At 40.1% G+C, this 21,655-nt stretch overlaps 2 protein-coding genes across 3 annotated transcripts in view; one reads left to right on the top strand and one right to left on the bottom strand.

Moving 5' to 3' along the window:
- FAM189A1 (family with sequence similarity 189 member A1) overlaps nucleotides 1–4,837 on the top strand; it is a 546,041-nt gene extending 541,204 nt beyond the window's left edge. Inside the window, exons 11-12 of the mRNA XM_027851443.1 lie at nucleotides 256–575; nucleotides 4,652–4,837. Coding sequence (XP_027707244.1) covers nucleotides 256–575; nucleotides 4,652–4,837 — 506 coding nt within the window. The remainder of the gene's footprint in view (nucleotides 1–255; nucleotides 576–4,651) is intronic.
- A 2,982-nt stretch (nucleotides 4,838–7,819) lies between these two features.
- The window catches only part of APBA2 (amyloid beta precursor protein binding family A member 2), a 133,479-nt gene continuing 119,643 nt past the window's right edge, over nucleotides 7,820–21,655 (bottom strand). For both annotated transcript variants that reach the window (XM_027851938.1, XM_027851937.1), the window contains 2 exons: nucleotides 15,670–15,810; nucleotides 7,820–9,225 (listed from right to left, as the gene is read on the bottom strand). In XM_027851938.1, the coding sequence (XP_027707739.1) occupies nucleotides 9,154–9,225; nucleotides 15,670–15,810 (213 nt within the window). In that variant the 3' untranslated portion in view covers nucleotides 7,820–9,153. The remainder of the gene's footprint in view (nucleotides 9,226–15,669; nucleotides 15,811–21,655) is intronic.

The following is a 21,655-nucleotide window of genomic DNA, read 5'->3' on the forward strand; positions in this document are numbered from 1 at the left end:
CTCCTTCTTTCTGATCTTTCAGTAGTCATTTGTCTCTAAATTAGTTTTCACATAGGGCAATAGGCCCATGGAGGTTTGATAATGCCACATCTATTGAGGAGTGAAGGGAGACACCCATCCCCAGTTTTAGCCAGAGTCTCAGAGGCTTCTCAGAAAGCTTTCTCCCAGGCATGCTTATGTTTGGTTTTCTTTGGTTTTGATAGCTTGCTTTAGTTTTTTTTTTTTCAAAGTTGTATTTTTCCCCTTTATTTTTAGTTTCCATTTCTAGCTCTCACATGGCTGCTTCTGCTTATCAGGACCATTTTTTGCCAGCTGGAAAACAAAGAGATACCAGGAAAGTTGACCAACAATTAAAGCCAAAGGCCTTACAGATCATCTCAAAAGAGCAGCCACCCTCTTTAGTGGACCTTAAGGCCTATAAAGACACAAAAATTTTGGTGGCTAAATTTTTGGAACATTCAAACTGTAATCTCCCTCCAGAAGTGCAGCATGTGGTGAACACTATCCGATCAGTCATCAAATCTGATGAACGACACATGGAAGAAGCCATCTTCAGTGCCAACATTATAGACCAGGTATGAGTGTTGCAAGGTCCTGCCACCGTTTTTGACTAGTTGTTCCTCAGAGACCCCAAAGTTCTAAACGTGTAGGACAAAGTTGGCAGAAAATGGCTTTAGAAAGGAGCTAAATGACTTCTGTTTTATTTAAAATTTTTCTGGCCCCAGGCCCCAGCTCAGTACACTCTATTCTTCTAGGGATTTATAAATATTTGTTGGATGGGCATTAACTGAATTGAATGGAAAAAGGAGGCTATTACGTCTTGGAAAAGCAGATTCTATTTGTGTTTCTGTGGCCTTACCTGGAAGTAATTTTGGCATCTAGCCTGGCCCATAGGTTCCTTGTATTCATGGACTGTATTTCCTGCTTCTCCCTGTCCCTCCAAACCCCATCTCACACATCCATAATGATGACAAAAATCACTGCCTCATATATGCAGCTGTCTCTTACTTTAGTTATAATTTTATTAACTAGAACTCTTTATTGATTATAATTTCCACACATCTATAATACAAATGATTAATATTCATAATGATTATTTTTAACACACTACAAGAACCTCAAAGCATTTCAGAATAATCTAAGAAAACTTAAATGATGTTCAGTGTAGGTATGGTCTATTGCTGAGTGTATTCAGTGAGACTTTTAATGCTATTAGTTATTGTATGTGGCTTATGGAATCCATCTCATTACTTTAGAATCACCTTTTTTTAACTCTTTAAAATTGACCATTATACAAGAAATAATGTCAAGAAGGAAAGGAAACAAGCATTTATTAAGTACCTACTATGTGTTAAGCACTTTATAAATATTATCTCATTTGATCCTCACAACCACCTTGGAAAATAGGTGCTACTATTATCCCCATTTGACAGTTGAGGAAACTGAAGCAGACAGAGGTTAAGCAACTTGCCCAGGGTCACACAATCAGTAAATGTCCAAGGCTGGATTTGAATTCACATCTTCCTGTCCAGACCCAGTGTTCTATCCACTACACCACCTAGCCTGTGGATGGAGGAGCATCTAGCTCACAGCTGGATCCAACCACGGCCATAATTTCATCTGACTAATGGCAGGTACAGAAGGTGGTGCTATAATGGCTTTAGGACTGAAGCCCAGAACATCTCCTTCCCTCTCCCCTCTTCTCCCACCTCAACTTGGGGTCTACCTTTTTATTCTTTGTTTCATTTCCTGAATGTGAAAAGCAGGTGAATTGAGCATTTTATATTTCTCTCGAAAAAGTTTTTTTTTTTACTTGTATGTTACCTGAGACAAATGGTTCTTTTTTTTAATGTGTATGAAGGAAACAGATACCTAGATTTAAAAAGAAAAAAGGCACATCCCCTACCTTGGATGTATGTGAGCTATATGTTAACTGGAATAAGTGATTATCTAAAGTAGTTCATTCCCCAATCTTCTTGTCAGCACAGAGTTTAGCTGGTTTATCAGGTGGCAATAAGGCTATTTCAGCTCCTAGTGAGTTCATCGGCTTGCAGAAATCTTAAATATTTCCATTTTTCTTGGAGCCTCCTCTCCTCCCTCCGCTGTCCATGTTGTCCCCAACAGCTGGCTCTTCCTAAGAGTTGCCTTCATCTTTCCCCAAGCTCTCTCCTCAAACACTCTGCATAGAGATGGAGGAAAAGGTGCTTGGCAGCTGCCTTGGCCCCACATGTACTCCATGCATCAGTGTCTTGGGCTTTTGCATCTGCTACGTCTGTCCTCCCTCTGCTAATGTTGCAGAACCATCCTCCCCTACTTTCCAGCCCCCCAGATTTACCTAATGAGATGTCATATGGGCATCTGCGCAACTGAAAAAAAAAAGCCTTCTCACTGAGCACACTGCAAGGTTTTTTTCTGAGCAAAAGGGAAGCTAATACCATATTGAAGTGTTTAAGAATTCAGCGGCAACACTTCTGCTGTGCACATTTTTATTGCTTTGCTAATATTATTGGTCATTAATTCCCAAAGGTTAGGTAGCTGAAAAGAGCAAATCAAGCATTTTGATGAAAAACCATAACTTCTTACCAGAAGAATTTATGAGCATCTTATGCAAGAAGTTTATTTTTAAACCCCATCTTGTGATTTTTATTGAGTGCTCTTGAAGTCCAAAGAGTCAAATGCTGTTGTAGGTGAGGTTGATAAAAGATTTTAGAGTTTTTCTCCCAGCCTACTGATTCAGGAATGTTTACGACTTGGGAACCTCAAAACCTTTTTCTCTTGTGCTGGAGTCTAAGCTCTCTGTATAATGGAAGTGATGAGCTACTTTGTGAAAGAGTTGTTCCCCTACCTTGTACACAACTTACACTCATGAACAGAATGCACATTGGAGCTGTTGTTGACTTTAAAGAAGAGCCATAGGTGAGCAGGTTCTAAGTTGTACATAATCAGCAGCTACAATTAGAGAAAAAGGTATCTGGGCGTGATCTCTAGTAGGCAAAACTTATTCTTAACAACCCTAGTCCCCAGTGATCTTATTCTCTTCTTTCTGCTAATTTACAATAGAATGCTTCACACTCCCTATAATTTGGAATACTCGAAAGGCCTTGTTGAAATGCCAAGAATAATAATGATAGCTAACATTTATATAGCACTTACTAGGTGCCAGGCACTGTGCTGAGCACTTTACAATTATTATCTCATTTGGTCCTCACAACAACCCTGGGAAGTAGGAACTATTATTATTCCCATTTTACAGATGAGGAACCTGAGGTAGAAAGAGATTAAGTGACTTGCGCAGGATCACGTAGCCAGTAAGTGTCTGATGCTGGATTTGAACTCAGATCTTCCTCACTCCAGGCTCAATGTTCTATCCACTATACAGCCTACCTGCCCCAAATGGAATATGAGCCACAGGAATAGCCTGCATGTGCTCTAAGCATCACAAACACACATGTAAGCCCTCACATTAAATTCTCTTGAACAAATCTTTACTAATTGCTCTCCACAATAATATCATTAATACCCTATAACCAAATTTCACAGTCAAAATCCTGCTGTGCAGTCAGGTAACCAATGGACTGAGAAAGTTTGTCCTGCTTAGCTCTGACCCAGTGCTTCAAATCTCCTTCAGAGCCTCAGGTATTCACAAAGGCCTGTTTTAAACTGGTTTAGTTTTAAAGCTTACTCCTATGGAATCAACTGTCCCCTTTAACAGTTACACCAAATACATTATCATGGAAATGATACAGGACATTACGACACTTTTTTCAGGCTCTCCACTTTGTGCACACAAGGACCCAGATATCAGATACTATAAGATCCGACTTGCTTTAAGTATTCAATTAAAACAAATTAATTCTTGTTAGAGGCAGCTAGATGGTTCAGTGGATACAGTGCTGGGCCTGGAGTCAGGAACACTCATCTTCCTGAGCTCAAATCTGGCCTCAGACATTTACTAGCTGTATGACCCTGAGCAAGTCACTTAACCCTGCTTGCCTCAGTTTCCTTATCTGTAAAATGAGCTGGAGAAGGAAATGGCAAATCATTCCAGTATCTCTACCAAGAAAACCCCAAATGGGGTCATGAAGAGTCAGACTGGATTAACCAACAACAATTTTATTAACCAGCTTCTTGTTTATTATGTGAACTATGTTTACTATGTGGTTTACTTTTGAAAAATGCTACTAAAAGCCCCTTAAGCCATATACTTTGGGATCATGATTTTCCCAGGGATTATAAGTACCTGGACCCGAGAATAACTGTAGCCATTAAGAAAAACATCTGTGACTCTGCTGTTGGTGACACTTCTGGAGAGTAGGAACTTGTTTTAATCTTGTTGATACACAGTAGACCTTGGTAGAACTAAACAAGACCTGAAATGAGCATTGTGCCAGTTCTAGCCGAGAGTACCCCTAGCATGCAGCCATCAATCAGAACCATTTTCAGTTTGGTTTGTATGTGGCCATGGATAAAGAAAACTGATGTTTTAATTCTCGTGTGTGTGTGTGTGTGTGTGTGTGTGTGTGTGTGTGGTACCCTGAGTATTTTTTTTAATCCTACTCTTGGTGTATTTTTAAAATATAGTCTTTCAGAAGGGAGACTTCCTTCTTCCATCATTGTCCTTGATCTCTTTCCCCATCTCTTGTATTAACAGGTCATTGCCAGTTCTCAGCAGAATGTGACTCTCTCTAGAAAACAGCTTCAAGAAGACCTCCATCTGCAAAGTTGTGGTGCCCTGAGCTCCCCAGTTGCTTTCTTGCATAGGGTACGCCTCCCTCTCAGTCTAGAAGGAAACAGCCCCCAGAGTTTTGTTGAAGCTTGCCGGGAGACCATAATTTGACATTGAACTAGATGGACCTAGGAAAAACTGATCCTGACCAGAACATTGCATTGTGCCTTCCCAGACCTGAATGACCACCTCAGAGGAGGGCGGGTTGCGGGGGGAAAGGGGAGAAGGCAAAAGCATCATCCAATCAGATTATATTTCTTACTCATCTGAAAGAGGATAATGCACAGATTTTACTGAATGCCCAAATTAAATATATGTTATCATGTGACAAAAGGCATTTTCCAATTTTTGCTCGGATGTGCTTGTCTAAATGTTGCTGTGAGGTAATTTCCAGGAAACTCCCTCTAAGCCACAAGAGACCTGTTTATACAACTTGAAAGTTGTATTTATTTAATGTACCTCACAGTGTTTTAACAATGATCAGTGTTTTAATAAAAAGTATTTCTGACTCTTGCTTCTCCAAGGACTGATTGGAGTAGAATCAGAAGAGGATGATACACTTGTTATTAGAGAAGCTCTGAATATCACTACGTTTTCAGGTTTTTGTGTATGTTTAGCATGTCAGACTTATGGATGAGTTGGACAAAACTTGAGAACTGAAAGGTATATATTGTCATAACTTTTCTCAGAATTGCCCTCAGATGTACTTAAGAGTTTTCAGAAATAGCAGTACCTAAGCGAAGGGTGAAGGGGTAGATAGGCCATGCCTAAAAGGTGCCATCCAAAAACCATGTCAAGGCATTTCCCATAAAACTATCCAAACTGTGCGTGTGAGTTTAATGTTTCTGCAGGCTTCTCTACTATAAATTCAGGGCTATGGCTCAGAATTATCCTTTAATTGGGGCTTTTTTCCAGATATGGATTATTTGATGAGAACATGGTTCCTAGTGCATAAGCATTTACATTATTTCTCCTAACATGGTACTTAGTGAAAAAAGTACTACTAAGTGGAAATATTAGGAGTGCCATCTTGTAAAAATCTAGTCTTGCAGCTCATTGGTGTGAGAAGCACAGTTAAGGCAAGCTTCAGACCTCAGTTGGTCACTGAATTGATGCCAGTTGGATAGGCCTGATATGCAAGGCTTTCCTAGTGACACTTACAGAGCCACAAGCTAGCTTTGGGTCACAAGGATGGTGTATAAGCAGAGTCACTTAATGGAGCTATCCTTCTGGCTTTCCTGATTTAATCCCAGGTAAATTTATACTCAGGTTCTTTTTGTGACATCATAATTAAATATAAAGCCCTATCTGGGGAAACAACATAGAATATATAAATTAACCCTTCTCCTAGACTGGCAACAAGCTAGCATTTTTCACTTCTTGGAATACCCAAAGAACTTTATAACATTCCCAATTCATCTGAGCGGTTTTAATTAGAGAAGGAAATCTTGCTGGAATTTCAAATTAAATTTCCCACTTTAAAAAATGAAAATTCTATTTTGAGTCTGTAAATGTGGACTCTTTGGGGAGGAAGGGGACACACAGCCCCACTCTGGCACAATTGGCAGTTGATGCTGATTTGAAAGGCTGTCCTTTATATGCTGGTGATGACATAGTCTATAGCTTAAGCATGATTTGAATACTTCCTTTGCTACAACCCAGGACTGACCAGTTAAACAAAATTCTTGTCCTCATCAGCCCTTCTATCTCCCCCAGAAAAAAAATGGAACAAAAAAAAATACCGTAATTCAGCATTGTTGGTCATGTGTGACTTACCAATGCACAATACTCAATCTAACTCTTGTTGCAGAAGATAACTGCACCTCCAGGACTTGTGACCTTGAAGAGAGGGAGCTTATTGAATGATGGAAGTACTGTGTAAGTCACAACAAGTATATACCAAGAGCCAAAGAATTTCATATATTATCAGCAAATAACATTTGTTTAGCACTTGACAGTTTTCTGGTGCCCTCACACGTCTCTCGTTAGGTCCTTACAACGAATCTGTGAGGCGTCAGACCTGGAATTCAAATTTCATTGCTGCTACTTTGCCACATTTATAACTTAGGGCCATTCACTTAACCTCTTCTGGACCTCCATTCCCTCACTTATAAAATAAGGTATGGAACTAGATTCTTTCTAAGACCCTCCTCTTCCACCTCTTAAGTTCGTCATCCTGTGGCTTGCCCAAGATTGTTGCTGTTGTCATTTCAGTTGTGTCCGACTCTTTGGGACCCCGTTTGGGGTTTTCTTGGTAGGGATACCGCAGTGGTGTGCCATTTCCTCCTCCAGCTCATTTTACAGATGAGGAAACTGAGGCAAACAGGGGGAAGTGACTTGCCCAGGGTCACACCGCTAGTAAGTGTCTGAGGCCAGATTTGAACTCAGGAAGATGAATCTTCCTGACTCCGGGCCTCACACTTTCTCCGCCGCTCCACCTACCTGCCACATTGTCCAAGATAGTCTTGCAATTGTAAAGGCTGGAACTGGGAACCTAGTACCAAGTTCCTAGGTTCTAAAGTCCAGTTCTCCTATCACTCTACCATCTCGGTAGGAGTTAAAGCAGATAAATTTCTGTCCCCATCCCCTTAAAAATCAAACCCACACAATGACATCTTAGGTTTCCAGAGACACAGAGCTTCTCTTGATGTTGGGTGTGCATCATCCATTTAATCATTAGGCAACACAATGCAAAGACTGCCTTCTAACTAGGATAGGAAGGAGATAAGCAGATGACAGAAGAGTATTCTCACCCCCACAAAGTGACTTCAGTGAAATCAATCACCATTATTGAAATTATTTTAGCAGATGCGTTTTCAGTTGCACTGATGTGACGCCGCAGTGACATCCAGTGGCAACCATTCGTGCTAATAGCAAGCACATCGTCCCTCTGAATTTTACAGCTGAGAGCTCTTATGCTCTACAACCCATTAAATGATGTTGGGATGGGATATTTAGTAGCTATTGGAATTACTGAATAAAGTGGTTGTGGTGCTACCTTGGTGAGAGACCAAAAATTTTAAGAGATGCTGACCATTAAAACCTCAGTGAACAAAACAGTCCAAACAAGCACATTTTGTTTATTACTTCAGATTTATTAGTGGGATTAGCTTAATTCTTTCCTAAGGTCAGTTGCATGCAACACATAGGTTACTCCTTGAAATACAGTAATCCTAAAGCTTTAGTTACTGCATGGTAAGGCTTCTTAAGTCACAGTGTATTTCTTCAAGGCCATGGCCAAAGAAAAAAAATCAAGACAAAATGACATCAATTAACATTTATCTCAGTAATGAATACAACTTGACTACATTTTACTTTATCTATACACATTCTAATACTGTTGATGATGATAGCTCCTTGCTCACCCAAGATAACTTGTATCCCTGACTCATTGCCTTAGGATTAAAGGGGTGGTGGTGGGAGGAGGGCTGTTGCCATTTTTTCACATGTGTAAATATATATTCAAAGGACTGTAGGAACTCTAGGGCAGCTCTACTCCTCTCCAGAAGTAACAGGTAAGCATGGCTTGACCATGGGGAGCACTGCATGGTTGCAAATGGGCAAGGAATAAAATGGCAAAAGTAACATTTGCACAGATTGTGGAACATGTCTGGTACAAGAGTAGCAGCCTTGTTCATGATGATTCAGTCTTAAATCTGTAGGAAGTTTGTCAAACTGAAAAGTCAAAAACATAAATATGTATCTAAATAAATATTTTGAGTTTTTACCTTGTGGCCATCATCCTTTATTTAACACAGGAAAGGCTCCTTTTGTGTTATTAAATAAACACATTCACGTTCTGCCAAAGTTTAATTACCAGTTACACGCTTGGAGTAATGAATGCTAGGGGATACTGCTGTGAATTCAACTTTTGAAGCAACTGAGTCTCTCTCACACACACATTTTACACCATCAAGTAACACCTCCGTTAGCTCAGTTTTTGAACCTCGAGGGATTGGATTAGATAGTAGGATCTGGTAAGTCAGCCATGTTAAGATTTATTTTTCTTCACTGTATTCTCTTCCACAGACCCATTCATCAATCACATTCACCACAGTTTCAAGTATAACAGACAGACATCTACTTTGCCACACAAAGGTACAAATAAATATTCCTGTGGTCAACTGCAATGAGAAAACAGTTCAGAATATGTTGCAAAATACTTCAGTGTTTTACAAAGATCTGGTGTCTGTGACTCTGGTCATCAATAAAGACACATCACTTTTTTTTTGGCCAAAAAAAAAAAGGAAGTGGGGGAGGGGAAGACACTCAGGGAAGCCTATCTGGTCATTGAGCTGCCAATTCAGGTCCTTCATAGCCTTTTGTTCTTAGAAAATACAAGATGTCCTATGTTGTTCAGAGTTCACTCAGGTCAGGTGGGGATCTTTGACTTGCCTTTAGCTCTTTTGATGAAAGTCAGATTTAGGCTAGATATAGAGGGGTGTCTCTTGCCCAGTGAGAAGCCTGAACATTGCGGCTGGCATTGTCTTCATGTGAATCTGTCAATGAATTGAAAAGAGATTTAAGACACATAGATTTGTAGCAGAGCTTAGTGCAGTCTGTCCATTGCCTTTGGAAGCCTCTATTTCCCAGACTTGAGAAGTAAATCAATTGAGAACAAATAATTCAGCATATAGCTAGATGTGGAAATTCCTTCCATCCTTCAGGGAAAAAAAAAACTTCAATGGTTTCACTGAGAGCCTTCTGTTTAAAGTATACATCTTTGAGAGAGCTTGAAAAAGAAAAATTATGATTTAACCAATGCAAAAGGTGATTTAGAATACATTTTATGGTGTTTCAGGCGATTAAGTTTTTCCTATCCCTGATGCTTTATGGTTTTATATATACCACTAAGTGCCTTTTCCTCCCTTTCAGCACAAGTTGATCCTGGGGAATTGAAACATTTGATTTTTAATTTTGACTACAATTTAGGTTTTCAGTTGAGAAGATGCTGGTGCAATAGTGGAGCTCCCTAAAGAAATCTGAAATGTGTTTGTTTGATTTGATGAAAAGGGAAACAAAAAGGTGTTTTCAAGAACAAGATTTCTCTAGGTGCTTGCTCAGGAAAGGAGACACAAGTCCCAACACACCTCTCTGCTTTTCCCAACTCAAACTAGCAAACAATGGGCTTGTTTATTCTTGGAGTAAACTACTCAAAGAGACAGTAATTATGCTCTTCCAAATTGTAAACCGGTAAGCAAATTGCCATATTGAGCCCAGAAAAAGTATAGGGGGAACAGGTTATTTTCATCTCCCAGGTTGCCACTTTATTCCCAAAGAAGAGTTTTCTCATGATATAAAAAAAGAACCATCAGACAGGATTGGGGTTGGGGGCAGGGGGATACATGGTCTCTGATATTCACAAGGACTCTGATATTTTCAACCTCCTTTCATCTTTACCCTCACTGAGCTCCACCTACCCCCTCCCCTTAGGCCTTCACAGTGCTCTGTGTGCCCCAGTTTTTATTGTGAACAAATTCTTTTAGTCCTTAAAATTTTCTTGGCAACTCTCTCCAAAGGTGACCAAGTCACTCCTTAGCTCCCTAGTACTTTGAGCCAGCGTGAGTGAGCTGCTCATTTCTTCTTCCCCAGTGATACTTCAAGTCAGCTTTTCTGTCTCCTCTCTTCCTCTGCCAACCTCCAAGTCATCTCTCACTTTCTTCAATGACTTTAACACCATCTACTTTTCTTCATGACACTTCTCCTTGACATCATGCTTAGCCCTTGACATAATGGTGACCCTTATATGAAGTCATATGAATAACAGTTTCTCCATACACATCTCCCTATCCTCAACTCCATATCTTACCATTTTAGGTGCCCACCCTGTCACATCCTGTCACCTCATCACCTCACACAACTGCTCAACTGTGATCTGTCTCCTGCGCCTTCCTTTCTATTCATCTTGTTCTTCATGTTGGTCCTGATCCTAGGCCCTTCCTCCTGTTCCGCCTTCACTTCTTCATTATTGACCTACCTGGAACCTTATGTTCAGCCAATGGATGAACTTACTCCTACTTTGCTGCAAAGATGGAGGCCTTCCAGCATAAGCTTTCTCTCAGCCTTTTCTTCTCCACCTGTCTAACTCTTCTACCTGTACTCTTGATTGTAGCACCCCTTCATCCTTTGTCCCAGGTTCCAACTCTCTGAACTATTTAGTCTCTACTTTTCCACTAATGTTTTTTCACAGAATCTCAGTATTAGAAGGAACCATATATTTCAACTCATGGCAGAACAAAAATCCCTCTACAACATACCTAACAAATGGCTATGCAGCCTTTACTTCAATGACGGGGAGACCCCCACTACACCTCCCAAGAGATTCCATTCCATTTTTGGAGAACTCTACTTATTAGGATGATTCTCCAGGCATCATCCCAAAATCTGTCTCTTATGGACTATTTGTCTTTCCCTAAACTATGTATTTTGTGCTTTTCTTATACCATTTAATTACATTACAAAAAAAATTGTATGTGTTCACATATCCTTGCTTGTAATTATAAGCACTGTGAGGACAAGAATTTTCTTATTCATCATTTGAATATCCCTCAGTGCCTAGCACAATATAAATGTGTTGAATCAAATGAAATTAAAAAGGAAATTTTGCACGGGATATCTATCAATACTCAAAATCCATATTTTGACTTGTCTAAAAAAAGGAACTATCATCTTTGATGAATAAAAGATGAGTCAAATGACTTGTGAATAGAAAAGAGATGCTGGCTGAGTTTAATATGATGGGGGAGAAAGCAAGGCAAGGTTTTTGCTTGAAAGAAAGAAAGAAGGTGGTTATTTGATTGCTGCTATTTATGTAATTAATTACAGGTGTTCAGTTACTACTTTTTTTTTCCTCAAGGTCACTTCATTCATTAATAGCATTTCTAATATTAGCTATGATTTCCTTTTTTATTTTTAATAGAATGATTTGCAATACAATAGTCATACATTCTCTTGTCCCTTGTCTACTGATAATGACAAAAGAAAATAAATGACAGCTAATGGGGACCCCTTTGTAATCACAAAGATGTCACCTATAAACAATTCTGTAGCTGTCATGTCTACATACAAGTCCTGTTGTAGATTGGGAAACTCATCCATCATACTGTTGAGATCATTGTTTTATGTATCATGAAAAGTATAGCAAGATTAAAGGGAAGATTAGAAAAGAATGGAACACATTTAGGGCAGTAAAAGATGTTTAGGGATTTCAAGATGAAGCAATATATTAGGGATAAAGTAGAACAAATTCATGTGGGTTATTTCTAATTCTCTCATCTATAAATGCAATATTCCAAAGTGATATCCTACCACATCACATCTCAATTAGAAAGGAAACAAAACATAATCCAGGAAAAATAACCTCTAAGTTGATTGGCTACTGAGACAGCAATGACTTTTTACACAGAAGGGGATTCTACCCCTCTTAAGACAGTTGAAGAGAGAAGCAATAGTGCAGATTTATCTAGCTTGAGAAGGAGCACAGCAGGCTAGAAGTAATTAATTGTTCCTTCCCATAACTTCTGCTATTAGCTGCTCTGGAATTAGTGAAAAAAAAAAACAAACAGTTTCTGGACAATATAATAGTTAAATAGCCTTCAAAAGAAATTTAGTTATATACTACATAAAGCAGAAGGGAGAAAGAATTCAGTGAAAAATCCACTTGGACAATTAGCAACGTTGGAAAAACAACATTTAAATGCATGCATGGCCAAATTCAAACCACCTGGCATTTTCCCTGTGTAAGTATAGGGAACATTAAATTCAAAAGAAGCACCTTGGGAATTTGGAGGACTAATCAAGCCAATGCTAGAGGATGACCCTCAAATTCATCTTCTCTCACCCAGCCAAAAAATCCAACAGGACATAGCAACTTAGCATTCTAGGTTACTTCCAATACTATGGATGAAGAGAAAGCTATCCACAAAGTTAAGATGGCAGCAAGAAGGAAGGATGTGTGAATTATAAATGTTCCTGTTCTTGCAACAACTATTTTAGGGAATCGTTCCTTTCCATTCTGGGGAATAGGCCTTTGGCCTAAGGGAATACCTGATTAGGAAATGTCAGGAGCTCTCTTTCTGATCCTAACCCAGAAGCTACACAGGCCAAAACAATTGGCTTTTTTCAGCCCAGCTACTTGCTTTACAGAAAGGCCAAGGGAAACCAAACATGAGTCTCAGACCAGAAGTTTCCTAAAATACCAGGCAAGTCAACATATACTGCACCCAAGCAGATAAAGAAAAAGGATGTGGCTCTAGGAATGCTACTTGAAATTCAGGGGAACAAGGAAAGAAGCATAATGAAATCTTGAACACACATTTGGACAAAACATTTAAAATTAAAAATCAGTGAATTTACAGTTACTGCTATACACTGTGAAGCAAAACTCCAAATCTATCTGGAGCAGAAACACTGTCAAACCCACACCTGGTGGATTGCAAGGTCTACAATCTCAACATGAGTCAACAGTTTGAAATGGCAACCAACAAAACATTTAATTCTCAGGCTGCATTATAAGAGGCACAAGTCTAGAAAAGGGGGGAGATAGGCTAGCTCTTTATTTCCCCGATTAGGCCATATTTGGACTTGTGTGTCCAGTGCTGGGCATTCTAGTATTTGGAAGGACATTGACAAGCTAGAATGTGTTGAGAGGGAACCATCTAGCTTGGTGAAGGGCCCTGGAACTGTAAAACAAAGATCAATGAAAGGAACAGGGAATATTTAACTCAAAGAAGAGAAGACTTAAAGGAAAATGTGATCACTGTCTTTAAGGACTTGAAGTATTATAACATGGTTTATTTTGCTTAGTATTAGATGGCTATTGGTCGGGGATATTGTGGAAGGGATCCTTCTTAGTTACACGTTGAACTACTGGCTTCCAAAGGTCCTTCCTTCTCTCTCTGAAATCAAGGACCTAATTCAATGAGTAATAAAATTAGGACATAGGCCCTATACAGCCCAATCCCATTTCCTAAGCAGTCATGGGTCATTCCATAGGCTCATTAATTTTCTTCACCTCAATATTCCCAATAAGAATATATGTATAATAAAAACATATATATGCATTATATATAATATATGTATGTATACATACACATATTTTAAGGCCCTTGCAGTTCAAATATTATATTTATTGGGATTGTTAATGTTAAAACCAAAAAAATACGTAATTGTAAAAGTATATAATACTTCATATGTATACTTTTATATATTTTATCTGCTTTAATACATGAAGGTGTTACTGACCCATCATCAAAAGGACACTGAACTATTTTTCCAGAATCTGTGATTGACTTTGCTAAGCTACCTAACCTCTTTTTCCCTTCCTACTTGTGACTAATGCAACATTTACAAGATGGCTGGCCAGGGTAAGAGTATAGCTTGTGGCCTTGAACTTGAATTTTTCTCTAACTGGATTAAAGCCAAAGCATTGGTGTTTTGCACATCATGCTAAAGCAGCTGATCTAACCAGTTCTGACAGATATATGAACAAATAAATCACAGTTAGCCAAACATATTTTTCAAATTGGCACACTGCAATAAGGAAAATTTTGATAGGATCATCCTTGATTTAAGCTTCTCCATCAGCCCAATAATCTTTTTTCCTTGCCCATTCATTCACCCACAGGGCTCATCAAAACCTCAAGTCTTGTTTATCAGTCACTAATTTTTAAACATGCTTAGGAATGATGAAAAATAGAGACAGACACTTTAATCTCCTCACCCATCCCCAGTCAAGCCTGAGAAACACCGCAAGGTGAAAGGATTATAAAACCCATCAGTCTGTGTTCTCACCTCTTTGAATATCAATTCATCTCAGGTCTAAAAACTGAAACATTTTTCATTGCTCCCAGCCCAATGCTATTCCACTGATTTCGTCATCTCCGTGAGGTTGATCACTCCAAAGGGGCTGACATGTCAACAATTCCACTTAGGAAAATCACATTGTTTCCTCTTTGAAACCATTTGTAAAAGGAGGCTTAATGCAGCTTATCCTTTCTCTCCTTCCTTCCTCAAAATGATGCTGCCAGTAACTTCCAACAAGCCTTCCTCCCCTCTCAACCCAGAGGTCCCTGACTTAGTGTTTCAAAGGAATGCTGAACATGAAGAACTGTTTAAAAAAAAAAAGGTAACAAGAAATGCTAACTGTTGAGAGCTCTAATGCCGTATCACAGCAGCTGAGTCCGAAGCCAGAATGCGAAGGGGAAGAAGGTTAAATCTGCAACTAGACAATGCTCCAGATGTCCACAGTGAGGGGCAAATAGATGGGTTTGGGCTTTGTGCCAGCCTGCAGGCTGAACAGAATGACTCAAATCTTACCTAAGCCCGCCTTCTTCCTAGAAACTAAGGCTTGCCTAGATGGTTTAGAGTTGAGAAAGGCCTGTTTGCTAATTCCCAGTGATGGACTCCTAGATCTGGCTTGAGTCTGAATCAGTTTCTGAAAACATTTAAGTGGCAGCTCCATCTCTACAGGTCTTTGGTCCCTTGTGTCAACAGAAATAACATTTTGACCAGTCAAATGGAATGAAGGTATCATGCAATTGCCTAGTTAGTATTATAACTCTGCACTCCCATGACAAATGCACTCATTATTTGTAAGAAACTGCTAATACTGCTCAGTCTGATTGAAACAATCCTGCCTTCTGAATAGCACAAGCTCAGCTGGGGTGCAAAGAGAAAAACTCCCAATAGAAATGAGCAAATTGAGTTCTTGGTACTGACAGTCTCAGAAGTGATATATTAAGTGAAACCCATCTTGAGAAAGGCAAAGCTCTTCTGGAAAAGACTCAGGGATGCATAGCAATTCATATGGCCAACCCTGCACATTATAAATTGGAACCATTCACTCCCCAAACTTTTTTATGTTCCCCAGACAACACTAATGAAAAGTTCATTGCTTATGATTCATTCTTTGATATCAGGAGAAAATAACAGAACACTCTTACCTCTCCTACTGAGTTAGACAAAGCCTGAACTATCTTCTCATGAGCGGTGGCCACAACACTTTGTCCATTGATTTCAATGATCCGATGTCCAACTCTGACTCCTCCTCGTTCTGCTATCCCCCCTCTCATGAGGCTGCAAATCTAAAAAGAGGAATTAATGATGAATATAACTAGCAAGTGCTATGCCAAAAGAATGACTTCTGGCGAACATGTGGTCCTGGATGCAACACGTAAGTCAACATAGGTAAGAGATCAGAGACACAATGGGAAAAATTAATGAATTAATCCTAACTTGAATAAAATCAACACCTTCAATTCAATTCTACAAACATAAACTCCTATTATGTTTAGTATCCCTTGCCTAAAATTGTCTCTTGACTAGACCGTTACTTACCAGTAAATTATTGTCTTTCCTATACATAGAAGATCTTTCCAATAAATAAAATATGTGGATACAAGTATCAATTGTACAGTTGCCACCTTAGCACCCACAACAGAAGCCAGGTGAATGAAAATTGGTCTCCATTCCATTCAGTGGGGTAAGGGCAGCAGAGACCTCGAGACCTTCTGAGACCACTGCTAGGGAGGGAATCACTGTGTGAGGAAGCAGGGGCAGGATTTGGGCATATATTTGGGAGGAAGAGCTTACCTCGTGTGTCAAAAGGGGTAGGGCAGAAGCACGGCATCTGTTAGTTTCTTATTCTAACTGATTCTTGCTAAGCAGATGCTATTCCTCCCCCTCTAAAAAAAAATCCAGAAGGTGAGGAGTGAGATAAACTTCTTTGCATTGAGCTGTCAATGACTGATAAGGCTGACTTTGTGACCCTTTTAAAAGTTGATATCTTAACTGGTCCTAGAGGCTGATGAAGTGTACAAGTGCTGCTGGTTCTTCTCTGGGCAACTGTGGTTGCCCTGCCATAGATATAGCTCTGATTCCCTATCCTAAGGCTCCAGGAAAGCTCAGAAACAACAGACTTCCCCTTTGGGCTTTATTACCATTTTTCCTCCCTGAGAATGTTCCAGGAATTTCTGTTTGAGAAATGCCAACCAAAACGATTCCAAGGTTTTGCCTCATCCCCATCAGATTAACAAAAAAGACAAAAGATGAAAATAACCAATATTAAAGGGGATTTGTGGAGAGTGAGGGCTTGGGGAGGCACAGCGATGCATTGTTGCTGTAATTCAGAAGTGGTACAACCAATTTGGAATTATAACTATCCGCGAAGCATGATGCATACTTTGACCCAATGATAGCATGAGTGAGCCTAAAATTCAAGGAGTTTAAAGATGGAGGGAAAAGGCCTATATGCACAAAAATAGTTATAGCAGCATTTTTTGTGTGTCAGCAAAGAACTTGGAGCAAAGTGATTGCCTATCAATTCACTGAACAAGTTGTGGCAATATTAGTATAAGAAATAACAAATATGAAGAGACAGAGAAATTGGGAAGACTTGTATGGACTTAGGTGAAGTAAGCAAAATCAAGAGAAAAATGTGCATAATGGTGCTAATAATATGAAGGAAAATAATATGAACAGACCCAATGTGGAGACCCGTCATGACTTCAGAGGATACAATGACATGCCTACCATCTCTTAGCAAAGAGGTGCAGAATAAGGCACACATTTTCAGACAGGGGCAACATGTTGTTTTGCTTTGCTTGACTATAATTATTTACAAGGATTTTACCTAAGGGGTTGGGCCAAAGTCATTGGGAAGTAGCAATGATGTAAAAAAAAAAAAGCACACCCATAAAACATTTTTTAGAAATTTATTTTTAACTAAAAAGACCTGTGTTAAATGTCATTCTCTTTTGATACATTGCAAGAGAGCATTTTAGGATGAGCCATTAGTCCAATTTTGTTGGAACAAAAAAGTATATGAAGGGGACTAATGTGAAATAAGGTTAGAAAATTAGGTTGGAGGTAGATTTTCAAAGGCCTTAAACTAAACATGGGTTTGCCTTTTTTTACTTCAACCTCTCAGCAAGAAAAAAAAATGAGAATATTTTACCCGTGGGGAGTCAGAAGCCCTGGGTTCAGATCCTGGCTCTACTCTTGCTACCCCTGTGACCCTGAGCAAGTCATTCCTCTGGGCCACACTTTCATCATCTATAAAATGAGGGGATTTGTATTAAATGACTCTGTGGTCTCCTCCACCTGTATAATACTATGATTAACTCATCAAATTATTACACTCAAAGGAACCTCATAGATTATTTCATCAGGCATCCTTGATTCAAAAACCAGGTCTAAGGAGAGAAACTGAATTAATGATTCCGGAGGAGAAAAGACGGGGATGGGAAATATGAAAGCTGACTTCAATTATTTAAATGGCTGAGATGTAGAAAAGGAAGTAGACTTGTTCTATGTGCAGAGGGTAGAATTAGGCCCCAAGAGGAATGCCCTGGTCATCCGGAGAATTCTACTAAGATCTAAGCAGCTTATTTCAGAAAGGACATAGACAAGCAGGAATCTATATAGTAGGCACTGACTTGAGAGTACCTGAAATCATGCAATACAGAGGTTAGGTCAAGGAATCAGAAATATTTAGCCTGAACAAGGGAAGATTCAAGTTGAGGTTTGGGGAAGGGATAGAAGCTCTCTTCAATTATTTTAATTATTTGGAGGGTTATCATACATAAAGAGACAGCACTGCCCAGCGGACAGGTGCAGGATTGGAGTCAGGAAGACTCCAATGTCCAATGTGACCACCAGGCTGGGGCCTGGGGAACACATCCCTTCCCTTACTAGCCAGGGCCTGGGGCAGAATTGATTTTGCCTACTGAGAGTGGTGAGAAGATCAGCTGTGCTGAAACTAGCAAATTCCCTCTATCTCCTCTTCAAAACCCTACGATTGAGTCACAGGCAGACTACTACTTTTAGTTCCAATTTCTGAATACAAGGTAGCCCTTCTTCTTGCCAACGCCAACCTCTTTTCCTATCCCCTCCCATATTGCTCTATCCACAACTTTGTCCCATCAATCAACCACTCTTTCTCTCAAATCTTCATTCTTTCCGTAATAACCAGCTCCTTCCCTGCTACCTACACATATGCCAAGGTCAGTTTCATCCTTAAAAACCCTTCATTTGACTCTATTGCCACCCAAGCTATTGTCTTCTTGCTTTCTGTCTCTGCTTCTCTTCACAGCTAGAGTCAGAGAAGAAGCTTCCTACAATGATTGCTTCCACTCCCTCTCTTGGCACTTACCTTCTCAACCCCTTGCAATCAGACCTCTGGCCCCACCACTGAAACTCTCTCCCCACTGTCACTAATGGTCCTTTTATGGTCCTCATTCTTGACACCTCTGCAGCACTTGGCACCGTGGATCATATCCTGCCCTCCTTTATCCTTGTTCCTCTTTCTGCTCCTATCTGACTGCTCCTCCTCAGTATCCTTTGCAGGATCCTCTCCTTAAATGTGGCAGTACTCCTGAACCTTCTCTTGTCTCTTTTCTTCTCTCTCCCTCTTTCATCATCTCCCATGGGTACAATTATCATCTCTAAACCAATGACACTCAAATCTACAAATACAGACTTCATCTCTCTCCAGAGTGTCACCCCTACATATTCAACTGCCTGCTAGATAGCACCACCTGGACCTCCCATAGGCATCTCAAACTGAATAGATCCAAAATAGGACTTATCTTTGTGACTAAACCACTGACTCTATTGTTTCCTTGTTTTAGGACTGCTCATGCCTTACCAAATCCCAGCCCTGAGTTGTCACACTTTTCTGTTTCTATATGAGAGTTGCTGAGCACCTCTGGATTAATTCACACAACCATACTGAAATGACCCCCCACCTTATAATTCCCCTCTTTTTGCTGAAGGTATTTTCAACCCTCTAGTCACCTGGGTAACCTGGTACAACCTCTGCATCATTGTTGACTCCTCCTTTTCCCTCAATCTCCACATCCACTGAGTGGTCAAGTCTTCTCTATTCTTCTTCCATACCTCTCCCATCTGTCCCTTTTTCTCTATAAACACAGTCAACACTAGTTCAGGCCCTTGTTAGCCTTTCACCTCTGTCATCTCTTTTCTCTCCAATCCACCCTTCACACAGCTGCCCAGTCAATGATCCTAAAATACAGGTCTGATCATAATACTCCCCACTAAAGAATCATGAATACCTCCCTACCACCTTAAAGGGAAAATACAACTTCTTGACAGGGCATTTAAAGTCCTTCACAACGTGGTTCCAGCCTACTTTTCCATGCTTGGATCATGTAACTCACATACATGCTGTGTTCTAGCTCAAATAGTGTACCTGCATGTTCCATGTACAAATCCAACTAACATGCCTTTGCATAGGCTGTCCCTCATGCTTGACATGCTCTCCCTCCTCACCTATGACTGGCAAATCAATAGCTCCACACTTCCAGTCTTAGCCCAGGTGCCATCTCCTATAGGAGGCCATCCATAATTCTTCCCCCACCTCCATTGTAAGTGCTTTCTTCTCACCTGGAAAATTACTTTATATTTCCTTTGTGTATATATAGTAGGGGTTGCCCAAGGAATCCCTAATTTATTTGCTGGACTGGAACAGCAACCAAGGAGGGTTTTGCTCTTAAAGATCACAGAGGGCTCTGTGGGTTTCTCTGCAAGAATTTGTCCCCCTTTACACTCAATAAACAAACACTTCCAATTCAGCTGCAGTCATTCTGAACCAATCAGAGGAGTTCATCCACTGTGTACTCCTGGCAAGGAACATGTTCCTCAGCAAAGGGCCAGTGGGCGAACTCAGCTCCAATTCAGCGAATTTCCCCTTATTATCCCTGCTACAGAAACTTTATCGCTACTTCTGTATATACACTTGTGTCCCCAGAACAGAATCTAGGTTCCTGGAGGGTAGGAACAATTTGATTTTTTAAAAATTAGCCCAGAACCTAGCATGCTATCTTGCATGCAGGAGGTACTTAATAAAGGTTTTGAATTAAAATCATGTAACCAGGGCAGCTAGATGGAGCAGTGGCTAGAGCACTGGTCCTGGATTCAGGAAGACCTGAGTTCAAATCTGGCCTCAGACACTTGACATTCACTAGCTATATGACCCTGGGCAAGTCACTTAACCCCACAGCCTAGCAAAAAAAACAAACAAAAAAAAAATCATGTAATCTCTTTGAGCTTCAAACAACTCAAAGACTACACAGTAAATTATAGAAGAGGTACAATCTATGTGGGATAAAGAGACTTCCCATGCAGATGAAATTTCCCAGCTTCTTGATATCTTGACTTTTGACATATTGGCATCGTGTGGAAGAAAGACCAGACGTATTTTGCTTGACCCTTGAGGCCTGAAGTAGGAACAGTGGGAAGAAGATGAAAAAAAGCAATTTCCTCAATGTAAGAGGAAACTTCCTAACAATGAATGAAGTCCTAATATAAAATGGGCTGCCTCAGGAGGTTAGAGACCATCAAGTAAAGGCCAAGTGCCTTTTGGGATCTTGCAGAGAGGATCCTTGTTCAGGTCCAAATTGGGCTAGATATTCCCTGGGATGTCTCCCAGTTCTGAGTCTATAATGCAGAACCAGTATGATATGATGGAGAGAATAATGACTCTAAAGTCAGATGGCCAGAGTTCAAATTCCACCTCTGATACATCATTGCTTCTATGACCTTCAGGAAGTCACTTAAGCACCCTGGGCCTCAGTTTCTCCAGGGATAAAATGGCATATCAGACTAGATGTCTCCAAGGGATCCTTCCAGCCCAAGGATGCTAAGATCCAGAGATACTGCAGAGCCCAGGTAGTAGTAGCATATCCTTTCTTTGTCTCTATCCTAGACTTGCTAATGGCAGTCTCTTCCAAAACTAATGGAACCCTTTGAAGGGTATGAGTACAGTTTGAGCTCAGTAACTGTTAACCTCTCCTGAGAAGGTCAAACAAATAAACCTAGGGAAAAGGAAACAGTATTGATACAGAGAATATGTCTCCTTCCCAGAGTTCTCTAGCACTTTGGTCCATGAAGCTGCCATTCTCCTGGAGC

The sequence above is a fragment of the Vombatus ursinus genome, unplaced genomic scaffold (genome assembly GCF_900497805.2).
Source record: "Vombatus ursinus unplaced genomic scaffold, bare-nosed wombat genome assembly UNPS02009205.1, whole genome shotgun sequence".
In the NCBI taxonomy this organism is placed as follows: domain Eukaryota; kingdom Metazoa; phylum Chordata; class Mammalia; order Diprotodontia; family Vombatidae; genus Vombatus; species Vombatus ursinus.